At 31.9% G+C, this 15,877-nt stretch overlaps 2 protein-coding genes across 2 annotated transcripts; both read right to left on the reverse strand.

The window, feature by feature from the left end:
* Positions 1 to 3,441: 3,441 nt before the first annotated feature.
* Positions 3,442 to 4,394, reverse strand: LOC106381655 (VQ motif-containing protein 4). The gene has a single exon (XM_013821578.3). The coding sequence runs from the start codon at positions 4,311 to 4,313 to the stop codon at positions 3,597 to 3,599; it is 717 nt and encodes a 238-aa protein (XP_013677032.1). The 5' UTR covers positions 4,314 to 4,394; the 3' UTR covers positions 3,442 to 3,596.
* Positions 4,395 to 10,063: 5,669 nt separating this feature from the next.
* LOC125583190 lies at positions 10,064 to 10,762 on the reverse strand. The gene has a single exon (XM_048749808.1). The coding sequence runs from the start codon at positions 10,760 to 10,762 to the stop codon at positions 10,064 to 10,066; it is 699 nt and encodes a 232-aa protein (XP_048605765.1).
* Positions 10,763 to 15,877: the final 5,115 nt, after the last annotated feature.

The raw sequence follows: 15,877 nt of genomic DNA on the forward strand, positions 1-15,877 counted from the left end.
AATATATTAGCTACATACAAACTTATAGAGCCCCTAGAAAACGTCTAATGTTTGGCCCAAAACGTTTTCTGAGGACTCCTTGGTAGCCGTATATTGACCTCGGACTTTTATCCGAGATCTGGATTCGATCCGTGATTCGATCCGGATCCAATCCGAAAATTTGGATATCCGGAGGAACCGAATCCGGATCCGGATAGTAAAATATTGGATCCGTCAAAGCCGGATCCGGATCAAGATACCTTAATTTTTTAGTCGGATCCGAATACCTTAATTTTTTAGTCCAAATATCCGGATCCGTAAGTTTTATTAATAACTATTTCAAAAATAGTAATATCTATATATAAAAATTAATTAATTTAATATATGTTTATTTTTATAATAGTATATATAAATTTTATGTAAATTTTGTAATATTATACATAGAAATAATTAAAAACATTATATATTTTTATTTTTAAATTATTTTTAATATTTTATATATATTAATATTATTTTTTATTTATTTTAAGGATCCAAATCCGGATCCGGATATCCGCCGGATATTACAATTTTTATAAGGATATCCGATATCCGGATATCCGAGAACCCCGGATCCGGATAAGGATAGTAAAATTATGGATCCGCCGGATAAGGATCCGGATCCGGATACCTTAAAATTTCCCGGATATCCGATCCGTCTCAGGCCTAGCCGTATATACCATACTAAAACGTCTAAAATATATATTTGGTTTTGTTGTCTGAGGAAATGTATAGACTAGTATCATGGTCACAAGACGTCAAGACCCACCTGGCACCTGCACTACTACATTCAGGACTGTATGGTCTTTTTCCAAAGTCATTTAATTGAAAATAAAGGAACCAAAGACTTTGAAGTGAGATGAGAACCTAACTTTGAAACATTATTTGATATATTGCATTGTTTTTTTTTTTACTTTTCTTGCATTGCTTTTAGTTTCAAAATCTTTTGTTACTAGTAAATATTTAGGATATATTCGTATTCTAAATGCTATTATTTACATCAGAATTTTCAAAGGTGATTTCGGATATGTAAAAGATTCTGTATTTACCATCCTAAACTTTCATGGTAATCTAACTTAGGGCTGTTCAATATGGCAAAACCGAACCGTACCGAACCGAACCAAACCGAAATAGATAATATGGTTTGGATTTGGTATATACCATACAAACCGAATGGATATGATTTTAAAAAAACCGTAGGATTTGGATATGATTCGGTATATAACCGATAAAACCGAATAAACCGAATAAAACCGATCAAAAAATAGAAACATGTAAATATGTATATATTTTATAACAACGTATGAAAATCATAAGTTAATTTTTTTTCTAATAACTATTACCATATTTTTACAGTAATAAAATAGTCGTGATTTGTAAAACACTTGAACTATAATTAAATAACAATTCATCGCAAACATGCTTCTTATTTTCTTAGTCTTCTTTTGATCTTTTTGCTTTAATTTAGCATTGACTAAATTGAAATAAAGATTATAAATTTGATGATAACAATTAGTGAAAATTCTTCACAATTTTTTTTATCTATAAACGAATAGAGTTTCGTGTTTAATAGAAGAAACATGACTTTGATGAACGCTAAATATGAAAGAATATAATAACTTATTTTTTGTGCTTCGTGTTTCTGTTTTATTTTTTGTGCTTTATTTTTATTATAAAAATTTTGAGCTTTGATTTTAATTATAGATTTGATTATTTTATTAGATGATAGAAACATTTTTTATTTTTGTTCTTTTATTTAAACTTATAATATTTTTTAATAAATGAATGTGTTGACAACAAGACTCTAAAATTCATATAATATGATCCCAAAATAAAGATTTATGTTTTTTGGTATAAAACCGAATAAACCGAAAACCGACGGTATATAAACCGAACCGAACCGAAGTAAATATGGATTTAGAATTGTAGTTATATTTTACTAACCGAAAAACCGAAAAACCGAAAAACCGAAAAAACCGAACCGATATCCGGATTGAACACCCCTTTTCTAACTTAAAAAAAAATTAAAGAAACGAAAAAAATGTAAATGGGTTATGGGTCAACCGCAATCGCTTTCAGTGGCACCACTAATAGTGGAAGTGGGCCCTAACATCAACTCTCTTCACATGAGAATTTTCAACCTTTTAAAGAGAGAAAGAAAGATGTAGATACGGTCCACCATATGTGAGATTGAGTAAAGTTTAATTTAACTTGGTCTAAAGACCATTTCAATATTAATTATTAATTGCTTCGGTAGACCACGTCTCATATAAGCAACCGATTAAAATACCTAAATGTGAAAGTTTCAACATTCTTAATTCTTTTCTCCACTTTTTTCTAAACCTAAACATTTGACCAGATGGGGCCACACCCTTTTGTGCCCATTACCTCCCAATCTATATGCCTTTGTCCACTTTCAATTATACTTAAAAAATGAAATTTAACCATGATTTTTTTACCCAGCATATCATATCCAAGCAGTGACCAAATTATATTGCACTCTAATGTAGCAAACTGTAACCAAACGGGGTTAACCTATAACACAAAAATTACTGTACAATATGGTTAAAAACTATATTTGTTATCATTAGGCAAAAAATATTGGTGTGGTTATATCTCAAAACCCCTATCAAATCATGAAAATGAAATCAAAGAACAAAAACATAGGAAATTAAAATAAAACAAAATAATGATCAAGATTCCTTGCCCATGTAATACTCTTTTTTAGACAGCTATTAAGCCCCACTCTCTTCCTTCCTATCCGGTTCTCTTTTCTTCCTAGAAAATTCACCTTTTTCTAACAGAAAAGAAGAAAATAAAATATAGTAATTTTTAAGAAAAAAATTCCCTATTTTATTTTCGCACTCTTTGTCCATTGTTACCCTTACATCAACAGCATTCAAAACATTATTTAGTAAAAGAAAGTTCAACCTATTTGTTAAACCGATGTCTTCATCACTAATTTGCTGAGAAGAGAATTGGAGAATGCAACTGGTTTTGTTTAGCAAAAATAGCATATAGTAGAATAACATAAAATTGTATTATTTCAGTAAATTTTCACCATTGACAGTACAAAACTCGAAACATATAACAAAAAAATGCAAAAATTTTTACAACTAGTCTAATTCCATATTTATTAATTCATTATAATTTGGTTTCGCTATAAGACCAATTTCTTCATCCCTTGTCTACTGAAAAAAGTTTGAAGGATGTTGTAACTGGTTGTGTTATTTAAGAAAACAACATGTATATAGTTGAATCATGGATCACCATTGACGGTAATTTTATTAAAAAATACGAACAAATTGCAAAGCAACATTTTTCCACTAGTCTATTTTTACATACTACTCATTCAAATTTTCTTAATCATGATTTGTTTCCCAGTAATCGTAAATCTGGAGAATAAACTCATCAAACACGAAGTAAACAAGGCAAACATGAACATTCAAATCAATAAAACCATCGAGATATATTAATACAATTGAAGGCGATAATTTCAAATCGCACATATCTCATCTCAGCGTTAAAATTTCCCTCGTATATAATAATTCTCACCAGCGTTAAAACAATTAATGTTTTCATGAAGCTGTAGAAGAACCTGAGACTCTAGGAGAAGTCACCGGAAACAGAGGAAGAAGACGAGGCTCTTGATCCATCGGAGTTGTCGCCGGAGCCGGAGACGGATGCAAATAAAACCCCTTCTCTTTCATCGCCTTCTCTTCCACGTCGTCGGGGCTCCGATTCGATGACCCGGATCGATTAAACGGGTCGGGTACAAGAGGAGTAACCGGGCTGAGTACGAGAGACGGGAAATCGAGGATGCTCGGAGAGAGGATGCTCGGAGAGAGGATCTCGGGTTTCCGGGGGGAGAAAGCCGAGTTAACCGGGTTGAAAACCGGGTTTAACGGGTTGATTTTGAGGTTCTTCATCGAGTTACGGCGCTCGTAGAGACGGAACCCTGAAGACTGTTTCTTGTTGGGGACGGCTTTGATCGGAGGGATAGAGAATTGGGAAGGAGAGGAGGATCTCGGGTCGGGTTTAAGAGACGATGTGTTGTTGTTGTTGTGGTGTTTGGGTCTGTCTGAGGATCCGGTTAGCATCTGGACGACTTGCTTGAAGGAAGTGGTATCGGCTTGGACGAAAGTTGTCGGGTACGGGTTTCCGGATTCGGATCTTGGGGTTAGGTTTCGGGTCGGAGTTATGGGTGGCTTGTTGCTTTCAGTGCTGCTGCTACTGCATCGGGGAGATGGATTCGGATTCGTCGAAGCATCTCTGTATCTCGGAGAATTCTCCATTGTGATGAGAGAGAGAGAGAGAGAGAGAAGGAAAGATTGTGTGTGTACTATTTGCTACCAAGCTTTGTTTTGGTTCGGTAAGAAAAAATTGTATTGGTCTCTTTAGTCTCTTTCTTTTGGTTCACTCACGCGCTTACACACTAGATAGTTATACACGCGCCGTCGTCAGATGGAAAATGATTAAGATGGACAAAATGTCCGTTTTATTTATTCCAACTTTTATGGACAAAATTCCGGATTCGGATTTGCTGTAACAACTTATATGAAATATTGGCAAATTCTTGTTTTATTCAATTGTGATCTGATTGAATCACTTAAAACTCCTATACACCTATACCTGATTAAGGGTATACAGATCAAAAGGTGCTAATCTAAATCCCTGATTGAAAAATATTTTGGACTAAAATGGTGGAAAATGTAAAAGAGAATTTGATTGGATTCATTATTGTAGAGTGTTTTTTTTCACTTTTTAGTGAGAAGTTTTTAGCTGAAAAGAAGAAAATTATCTGATCGAAAATTATTTATTCCATTTCTGCTTTTAAATTTATTCAATTTTGTTTACCAATCACAGCTTACAAACTTGGATATATTTAGAATATATATATACAAGTATTTGTCCGCACAATAGCGCAGATGGTTAATTCTTTTTTTTATATATTGCAAAATAAAATAAAAATATTTTTTGTAGAAAAATAATAATTACATTTACATATATGGAAAAAAAAATAATAATTACATTTACATATATTTTCAACATTTTTATCTTCCTCTAGTTAGTCCAAGTTGTTATCCGCTTAAACAATTATTTGTCTTTTAACTGTTACTAGAATTTGACCTATGCGACCGCACGGGTATTTAGTTTCATTTTTATAAGTAAAATTTTGTTTTGTATAAATTATATTATTTAAGTTTTGACGCATATTATATAATTGTTAAATATAACATTTTAAACATAATAATTCTATTTATTACATTGAGTAATTATATTTTATTTTTAACATTCAATTGCATCACCATATTTATATCATATAAATTTATTGTATTTGATTTTGAGTGAAATTTAATTTGTATAAAAATAAGCTACCAATAATATATAAATGGAATAATTTATATTTATGTATATATTATATAAATGATTATTTTATGTAGTTTTAAATTTTTAGTTATTACTAATAAAAAAATAAAATATAACTTTATATTTTTTAAACGATATTGTAATCTAAATTGTGTAAATGGATACCTAAATCGGTGTAGGTGGTTTTTACAAGTTTTTAAATGTTAATGTAAATTAATTATTGTTTTATATTTAACATTATATCACGTTTTTATCATGTTTATTAATTAATGACACATCTTCCATATTTGAAATCAATTTTATATAAATGCATGCATGTTGAGTTTTATATAATTCTATTTGACTAAAACTAATGACACACATAACTAAATAAAAATATCAGACATATTCATCATGTGAAAATATGAAAAATAATTTTTAATATCAATCTAAAAATATATTTATGTACAATTATAGTTATTTTAGGTAAGTATATTGTAAACTTTGACAAAATTATATTGTAAATGAAATGATTTTTTTTAGTTTTTCTGTACATTTACTTAAATTATTTTAAAACTAATTTAAAAAGTTCATATTAATTTATTTAACCATTGGTATTACTTGGTGTAATAATGTAATTATGGTTGTTAAATATATATACATATATATTATCACATTTCCATTATTTTACTATAGCCTCAAAATATATTTATAATAGTTTATAAGAATTCGTATATCTATATTTAAAATATATTATAACTAATACAAATAAAAGTTTATTTATAAAAAATAAAAATAAACACCAGGTGCGCGGATCAAGCTCTAGTTTATTTTTAAGAAAAGTTCAAACAAAGTAAATTGGGAAAGTATTGATTATAAATCTCTTAAAATTTATTAAGTCATGTATTTTATAATTTAAGACTTGCCAATTTCGAAGATCCTAAACATATGGATTTTGAATTGTGGTGTGTTAATTAAATTTAAGATTTATCATGAATTTGTTGTGAATTTATTTTAGGTAATTGTATATAAATTAGGAAAAGACAATTAATGTTTAAATATAAGATTTGTGTTGTAAATGAAGTGTTGGGGAAATACTTCTTTTATCATTACTGTCGACCAGAAGGTCCATATATATACAAGGTATTAGACCGTCATAAGGTCATGTTTATCCTAACAAGATAAGGATAAAGATAAACACTATGTTACAGATATACATGGAATATATACTAGATAAACACATAGTCTCCCGGATTGGGCCTGCAGTACGGGCTGGTCCATGGTCGATCATCATTTGGTTTATGACACCCCCCCTTGATCGACACATCCGGTACAGGTTCGTTGCATGCTTAATGTTGCCTCATTAAAACCTCTCCTGAAAAACCCCAAAACCAATGTGGCAAAATGGGAAACCAAGGACAGGAAAAAGAGTACAACACATGAACTCCCCCAGATGAATGCATCACTGTAGTAGACGCATTCCCATCTGGTATCCGAGTCTTCTTAAACGTTGAAGTTGCCTATGAATTGGTGAAGATGATCAGCTGGATTCTCCTTGAATAAACTTGTAAGTCTTGGACGTTGGTATGTCTTTTGGAACTCCATTAAGATGTGGTCAGGATGTACATCTTTGCTGCTGATCACTCCATGTCTTGGTTGAACTGATGGTGCTTCAAACGGTGCTCGGATGGACTTTATAATCTGCAATAAAACTTTACTTGCAGGTCCTTTTTCATGTCCCACGGATTCTCTTTGGTTATATGGCTTTCCCAAAACGTGGACATTCAATATATATTGAGTCATAGACCCAGAACACATACGAACAACTTTACTTCATATCTTTCGTTCATTCGGACTTATATCTCTTCGTATGTGCCAATGGCTTTATCCATTGTAACCAATCATTCTTTATTTTCTTTTGTCGATCCATGTTGAGCTATAGACCTTGTCTATATTCGTTCATAATCATGAGTGTCTAAGGTCATACCCTCAATAATTATTTGCTGCAATGAAACTCATCACACAATGAATTCGCAGTCATACACTCATGTCCTTTGTACATGGTTATCGATCTTTTCTTGCTTTAGCAATGCTTATAATCATTAAGCCACGACCAGACATCCTTCTGGTCACTATCCTGGTTTATGGTTCTCACTTAGACGTGCTGACTTAATCACACACACACACGGCTATGATTTTTCTACAGACTTTCCATATGTAAAACATAGCCTGTTTAATCAATCGATAACTTGTATTATTGAACCTTTGAACCATTAAACCTTTTTTCTCTCAGTTGGTCTTTATTATGATCACAAGGAATTATAATATTTTCTGTATGGACTGACTGCACTAAATAAATACTTAGTCTTTCATATTACTTACAGCTGCTGTATATTACAATCCATAAACAACTTAGGAACAAAGCTTGTTCTATGAGAATTTCTTTCTCATATTTCTATGGTACGTTGATACCTTTATCCAGTGATCCATTTGCTGCTTACTACACCATTATTTCTTTAGTAAATATCCAGACAAAATCAAACTTGATTTTCTGTAGTAGCATCCACCATATAGGAGCATATCTCTTTATAAATTGTTCTTGGTCCTTGTGAGTATCCTTGTGTAATCAAGCTATACTTGAACGTTATTTAGAAGGAACATGGACACACTATACCATGTGGTCATGTCCTTTAATCTCACGGAATTTCTTATCTCACAAGATCCATTCACTGGTTTCTTTCTTAGATGGCTTTTCTGTATGTACATGGTTACTACGCCCATCTGTCTTATAATTACTTTGAATTCTTTGAACACCCCACGTCCCTATATAGGTTTTATGAGTACTCTACGTGGGTTCATGATCCTCAGGTTATATCCTTCAAATCCCAAGTACTACAATCTTTTATGAGCTCTTATGTATGTAAATACATCTTTGGTGTTAACACTCTTTATCTTTAGTTTCATACTGTTCCAGACATGATCTAATTAGATTTTGAGATCTTATTATCCAAGACCTTTATACCTTGCAGTTTGGCGTCCCAAACTACATGGTCTGGTACCTTAGATGTGTGGTTGCGCAACCTTATTTCTCTGTCTGAACTGGTTTCTCTTATGAACTCGGATTTGTACGATTCTGAGCACCTTTCATTACTTTCCGAGGTTCCTTATTATTTGGAACTTATTTGTCTATCTCTAATAGACATTGTAGCAACTTGATTGTGTCTCTTAGACATCTAATTCGTGGTGCTTAAGCTGGTATGACATAGTCATTTTTTCTTTTCGGGTCAGTGTGTCTGGCATATATTTCTGCTAGCTTTTATATCTTTTGATCATATTCTTTTAGAACGTCTAGATCATAATCTTTGGTCTGAGGATCTTGCCAAGACAACTATGGTTGATACCATTATATTTCTCTTTTACTCTTTACTCTTTATCAGCCTGATAACTTTCTCCTTTCAAAGTTGGATAATCAGATTACTATCTTTTGTAATCTGTGTTCTTGGCCACTTGATTAAATCATCCATGTTTGGCACAAGATACATTATAGTTTCGTGGAGGAAGTCTTATTTATCTAATATATATTCCCAATCCTCATCTGAGGTTCCATCTTAAATGGCACACATATATGTGGTGGAATATTCGTATTTTCTTAAGATGGTTTGTGTATATGTCTGGTTTATGACCCTTAATCATTCAGAGGTGGGAATGTCTATGCTTACATGTATGGCCTGATGTAAATCAATATTTATATACATAATGTCCTTAAGCTTTAGGCTGGACGTGGGTGATGTACCATTAGTGAGGGCTTTAAAGCTTTCCAGCCGTGTATATTATGGTTGTAAACCATGGAATCCGAATTTATGATATGATCATGGACTGTGGGTTTTAGTCCTCTCTCCCCCTCATGAACATACTCATAATTTCGTAGTGCTTAGGACAGTGGAGCCTTAATTATTTTAGTGATTTTCCCTTTTGTGTACTTATAACACATTGTGAGATTTTATGGGATCACTTTTGTGCCTTAATTAATTTTTCATCATGTTTTGGATCAAGATGGCTAATCTGGTCATGCCATAAGTGTTTATTTCGTGGTGAACCATACTGGTTACCATGGCTTTATGCCTCTTTCATACTGATCCTTAGCATAGAATAAATCAGTAGAAAATATGGGTATAGGCATTCATAATGCTTTTAGGCGATTTTTCAAAAATCTGAAAGGAATCGTATTTTCTTTGCTCACTGGTTCAATGTAGAATGTTATAAATCTTTATAACTCAATGGGTCTGAATAATGTCGTGTCTTTTGCCATTGTCAGTACCAATTAATTGATTTCAAGTGATTGTAGGAAGGTAAAGTTGAACCTATACAATCAAGATGAAGTTAAATCTATGCGAGAAATCAATCTATCAGTGAACTGACTCATTAGTCTACACCCAACAATTGATTTTATGTGATTGCAGGAAGGTAAAGTTAAACCTATACAATCAAGGTAAAGTTAAACCATGCATGAAATCAACTATCAGTGGACTGATTATCCTTTTATTAAGGTTTTATTTGTTATTTAATCAAGAATCATCAAGCAAGACCAAGCAAGATAATATATAAAAACAAAATCGTTTTTATTATTTCAATAACATAAATGAATAACAAATAAATCAAATCAGATATGAAAACATAAAATCAGAATGTCGGAAAATTATTCAATGTATAATCCGACCTCATGGTCCATGAGTGTCCACTCGGAATCCTCCTCAGATCTCTTCTTATCAAATGTGGCTTTATTAGCTTCAGGGATTTTCATCTCACTGTCTAGTACTTCATAATATATCTCCATGATGTCATTAAACCGTCTGATGTTATCCATCCTTTTCTGCTTCTTTTGCTCAATGTCTAATAAATATGAGAACAGGTCATAATAGGTGGTGAAACCTTTGGCCTGATGTGATAACAACACTTCCTCTGAATGGAATGTGTCACGAGTTTTGTTTAACAAATCCTCGTTTGTTACCAATTCACCACATAGTCTAAGACTATAGGTGATTCTCATAAGATCAGAGTGATAATTGTCCACGGATTCATAATCCTGGAACCTTAGAGCTTCCCATTTTTTTTTGGATTCGTGCAACAATGGCTCACAGAATCTAGAATTCAAAAATGACCAGAGATTATGAGGATCATTAACATATCCAAACTCGTCTCTTAGGTCCTCACAGAGATGGTGTCGCATAATCATTATGGCTCTGTGTCTTTCACACGCAAGGGTGTCATTGCCATACTTGATGCACTTCCCAAGTCCTCTAGACTTCAAGACGGCTGAAGTGTTTATAGCCCAATCAAGATAATTATCTCCAGAGAGATCAAGGGCTTTGTAATCTGAGGGTATGAAACTCGACATCTGAAATCATTATTCAAAACAGGTCTTAATCAAGTAATCTTTTTGAAATTTTTCATGCTTCATATCAATGCCACACACGGACCAAAAGAAAAAAAATTTCTAAATGATGCATTTTCTTAAAACCATACGGTTTAAGGTGTGGATCAATGTATTTTTCAGATTTAAGGTCCTCTTATTTCAAACACAAGGTTTCAAGGCCTTTAGGGATTCTATCTTAGATGATCAGGAAAATGTTTCATATTTTCTTCATCCCATTGGATCGGATCATTTAGTATAATGATTTTTTTTTTAGTTCAGATCAGATTGCTTGAAAACTATGAATGATTATATCCCTAACAGTCGAGATTTCATGTTTAGTATGCAATATTAGTATGCAAACAATATGCAATCAAGCAAACCAATTCAATCATTAAATCATGTTAGGGTTTTCGAAAAATATACCATATATTTATTATTATTTTTTTTTTTGAAAAATAATCAAATCAGAAATTATTGTAACTTAAAAAAAAAATCAGGAAGATTTGATTTATTCAAGCAATTTATTATATACTTTTCGATTTAAAAATAAATATATTTTCTCAGATATATCTCTGATATTTTGATTTTAAATATTAAAAAAAATATTTTTTTCAATCCTAATCAAGGTCTAGTCGTTATCAATCATCAGGAAAACAAATTTCTCAGACAAAAACAGGAAGTAAAACCTCGGGTTAATTTATGAAATCATGATTAGATTTTCAAAAAAAATTATATAACATGCAGTCCTTAACAGTTCTAGTTGATTCAGATCAGATAAGAACATTAAACAGGACAATAATGATAAGTTTAAGCAAGTAACAGTTGGTTTCTTTCAACATATAGGAGTCAGATTTTTAAAAAAAATGTTTAACTTTAAATCCTAAACAGTTCTAATGTGAAACTATCATCAGGAAAAGTTTTAAACAATTTTAAAATCAGTTTCAGATTAAGAACATGTTCAAAACAAGTTCAGGTTCGAGATTTTAAAGAGTTTATGGTTTCTGGTTTTATTTGCAGAAACATGTTGCTAAATATACCTACATGGCTGCGGATGAGGGTATTTAATACTTTATGGGTTTTAGATGAGTTTTCGATGATACCTGAAATTTTTTGATGGGTTGATCGGTCTATCAGTTAGAGATCTTCCTGGTTAGCTGATGGATTGCTCGGAATTATTGTTTTTGTTGCTGCTTGTTGGAATAGGAGACTGGTATATGGCTGAGAGAGATTTTGGTTTCTGGAACAAAATTTATGCCTGTATTGTAGCTGAGCGTGGGGGCGCGTCCGAACTCCGATTGATGCGGGGTTAGCGGCGTTGGCTTCGTCTCGTCAAGAGCTTTAATTTGGTATCTGGCTCGTCGTCTGGATCCACCGGAGTTGAGGGATAGAGCTGTTTGAAGTTTGTCGGGAATTAGGGTTTTTACTGCTCGGATTTATTTCTGGTTTTTAGGGTTAGGGTTTATGAGAGCAATGTCGTGCTGATAACGTGTTGTAAATGAAGTGTTGGGGAAATACTTATGTTATCATTACTGTCGACCAGAAGGTCCATATATATACAAGGTATTAGACCGTCATAAGGTCATGTTTATCCTAACAAGATAAGGATAAGGATAAACACTATGTTACATATATACATGGAATATATACTAGATAAACACATAGTCTCTGGTTGTCTTTATCATGTCCCGGATTGAGCCTGCAGTACGGGTTGGTCCATGGTCGATCATCATTTGGTTTATGACAATTAGTTATTACTTCAGTGACATTGTGGCGTAAATAAATTGAAGTTTTAAGAGTTAATTTATAAGTGTATTTTTCTTTTAATAATATAAATTATCTTCATCTTCAAATCCAATAAAAGCAGAATTTTTAAAATTCACACGTATCCTACCACTATATAACATGAAAAATTGAAAATGTATGATGCAAATTGATTAACAAAACTAACATGTAGAAATGACAAAGTCAACATAACAAAGAAGCCTGATATTTTTCATAAAGCCATAAATTATAGATGTTTGATAATGTATACAGTAAATTGTAAAAACTTATAGTTATGATTAGCAATGTCGTCGTCTTCACATTTCTCAGTAGTAAGAAAATGACGTAACCTTTCTTTTGGCTTTTAATAAACATAATAAATCAAAACTTCTCATTGAAAAAAACTCAAAACATTGAAAGTTTACCATAGTTAACTGAAAGAAAAAGTGTTATTCTTAGTTACTAATATGATTGTGTTATTTCATATTCGATATCTTTTAAAAAAAGAAACAAAATATTGTCAAATTATATTATGTTTTTAAAATTAAAAGATAAAAATAAATAAATAAAAAATACTACTAATTACAAAATTTTTTTTTTTTTAATGTGTTCATCAAAACACTAAACCCTAAATCCTAATCCCTAAACCCTAAACCCTTGGGTAAATCCTAAACCCTTGGATAAATCCTAAACACTAAATCAAAAACACTCAAGGTTTAGGATTTAGGGTTTAGAGTTTTAGTGTTTAGTGTTTTTTATTTAGAGTTTATGATTTATCCTGGGGTTTAGGGTTTATCCAAGGGTTTAGGGTTTAGGAATTAGGATTTAGGGTTTAGTGTTTTGATAAAAATATTTTTTTAATTCTTTTTTCTGTAACTATTATTTTTTTTCTTTTTCTTTTACTTTTTTATGTAAAAACATAATATAACTTGACAATATTTTGTTTCATCTTCTAAAAGATATCAAATTTTAAATAATAAAATCTTATTGGTTAGTGAACCTAGAGGTGAACCAAAAAATAACTCAAAGAAAAATATCAAAATTCTCACGTCCACTGCCTTCTTGTCTTCCTAGGAATAAGCCATTGAAAAAAAACAAATATGTAAATACTCAATCTTTCTGTTGTTTGTCAAATAAAAGGAAAATATTATTATCTACCTTTAAAATACCTTATATAACAGTCTTATATACTTATTATTACTTCAATTGTTGTTTGACAATGCTATGATTTTCTATTCTGTTGCTCCATTTAAAAGCCCCCTGCAAAAAGTGAAAGTGATGAAGTACACCCAAAAGAAGCAAATTAGTTGTCTAGAATTATACAGAAAAAAATAAAACAGTTATATAGATGCCACGAAACAGTTATATAGATGCCACGATTTTCCTTTCAACGTGGAGGTAGTGATCTGAGAGAATTTAGGGTTTTTTCAGTTTAAATCGTTAGATTTTCTTTTGTTGGTTATAGTTTTCATTTTTACTTTTGATTTTTACATTTGTGTTACTGTTCGAATTCTTCCATTATTTCATTTAACTGGTTTTTTTTACAATTTTGCCACATGTCTAGTTCTGATTCGCCAAGTGACTTGCATTTTAGTATATAAAGGATGACTATTTAGTTCTGAAGGACACTAACTTGTGTTGTACTTGTAGTTTTGGACCTCTTTTTTGTTTTGTTGTTGCTATAGCTTTTTTTTTCCACACTTGTAATGAGCATCGTTGTCTATGGGAGAAAATGGTCAATTCATAGATCAATATAGATTTATTTTAAATTTTATGCACTAACTAATAAAAATATGATAAATCATACATTGACCTATTTTCCGTTAGTCAAACGTTTATAAAAGATGACATGTCATTAACGGAAGCTTACGTGTCTGCCTCGCTGCCTATTACAATTTAAAATATTAATTATAAAAAAAAATTGTAAATTACGTTGCTCAACCACTGCGACAAAGTAACTGATTGTTTATATTCTCTCTGGTTTGAAATATATCCCTAATAAATATTTAACTTTGATATTCTCCTTTCTACTTTTGCTTCTCTGTCGGAAAGTTATCATTTTTAATCTTTGGTGAGTTAAAGTTTCCTCACTTTTGAGGCTTTTGTTCCATTGATTGAGATGTTCTTGAGATTTTGGCTTAAAGATATCTTTAGTCAAGTGAGAGTTTGGATACTTGAATGCTTTCCATCTTTGGCTTTACTTACTTCATAGGACTCAATAACATCTTCTATGGTCTGTAACTCGTGTTTTTTTTTCAGATCTTAGTTAAGCTTCGTAAAGAATCAATGACAAAGATTATTAGGGATATATATCCCACATTGAGAATTCTAAGAGACATTAAGTAATATATAAAAGGTTATGACCAATCCACTAATTACCAATTGATTTTAAGTTGGAAGCCCACAATAAACCCGAATCTAACATGGTATCAAAGCCTAGATCCTAAATACCCTAAACTCCTAATTAAAAATTAAAATTAACCCTTATGACCGGGTATAAAGGTCGTGATTAACCCTTCTAACCGGGTATAAAGTTTGTGTTAAACTCGCTCGACCGAGTATAAATGTCCTAAAGTTCCAAGATTTCTGGCCGATAAGAGCCATCATCTCGAGGAGGGGTATTAAGTATATCCTACATCGGGAATTCTAAGGGACATTAAATAATATATAAAGGGTTATGGTCAATCCACTAATCACCAATTAGTTTTAAGTTGGAAGTCCATAATTAAACCCGAATCTAACAAAAATCTTTACCGACACTGCACTCAGGCAGTTAACACAAATGTTCATGGCGATAATCTTCTTCCACACATCGGAATACATTCTCGCCAGAACCATTCACGGACCATCGAGAGTAACTCTAAGCTCACTCTTAATCACCAAACACTACGCTTTCGCAATGCTAGTCTCACTCTTCGAGTACCTAATCACGATCACTATGTTTCCGAACCTAAAACATCACTAGTGGATCAGCAACTTCGGTCTTACAATGATTCTTCTCGGCGAAATCCTTCAGAAAACCGCAATCATCACAGCTGGTAGATCGTTCATGCACCTTATAAAGGTCCGCCACGAGGAGCATCACAGGCTTGTGACGCAAGGAGTGTATCTAATCGTTCCTTTAAATATTTCCTAAAGATATATTTCAAACCATATGAAATATAAACAGGCAGTTATTTTGTCGCAGTGGTTGAGCAACTCAATATTCAATGATTTGTCATGGGTTCAAACCCCCACTTCAACTTAATTGACAAAACAAATTTTTAATAATTAATATTTTAAATCGTAATAGAAATCATTTGACTAACAGAAAAGAGGTTAATGTATGATTTAGCC

This window comes from Brassica napus, chromosome C3, assembly GCF_020379485.1.
Source record: "Brassica napus cultivar Da-Ae chromosome C3, Da-Ae, whole genome shotgun sequence".
In the NCBI taxonomy this organism is placed as follows: domain Eukaryota; kingdom Viridiplantae; phylum Streptophyta; class Magnoliopsida; order Brassicales; family Brassicaceae; genus Brassica; species Brassica napus.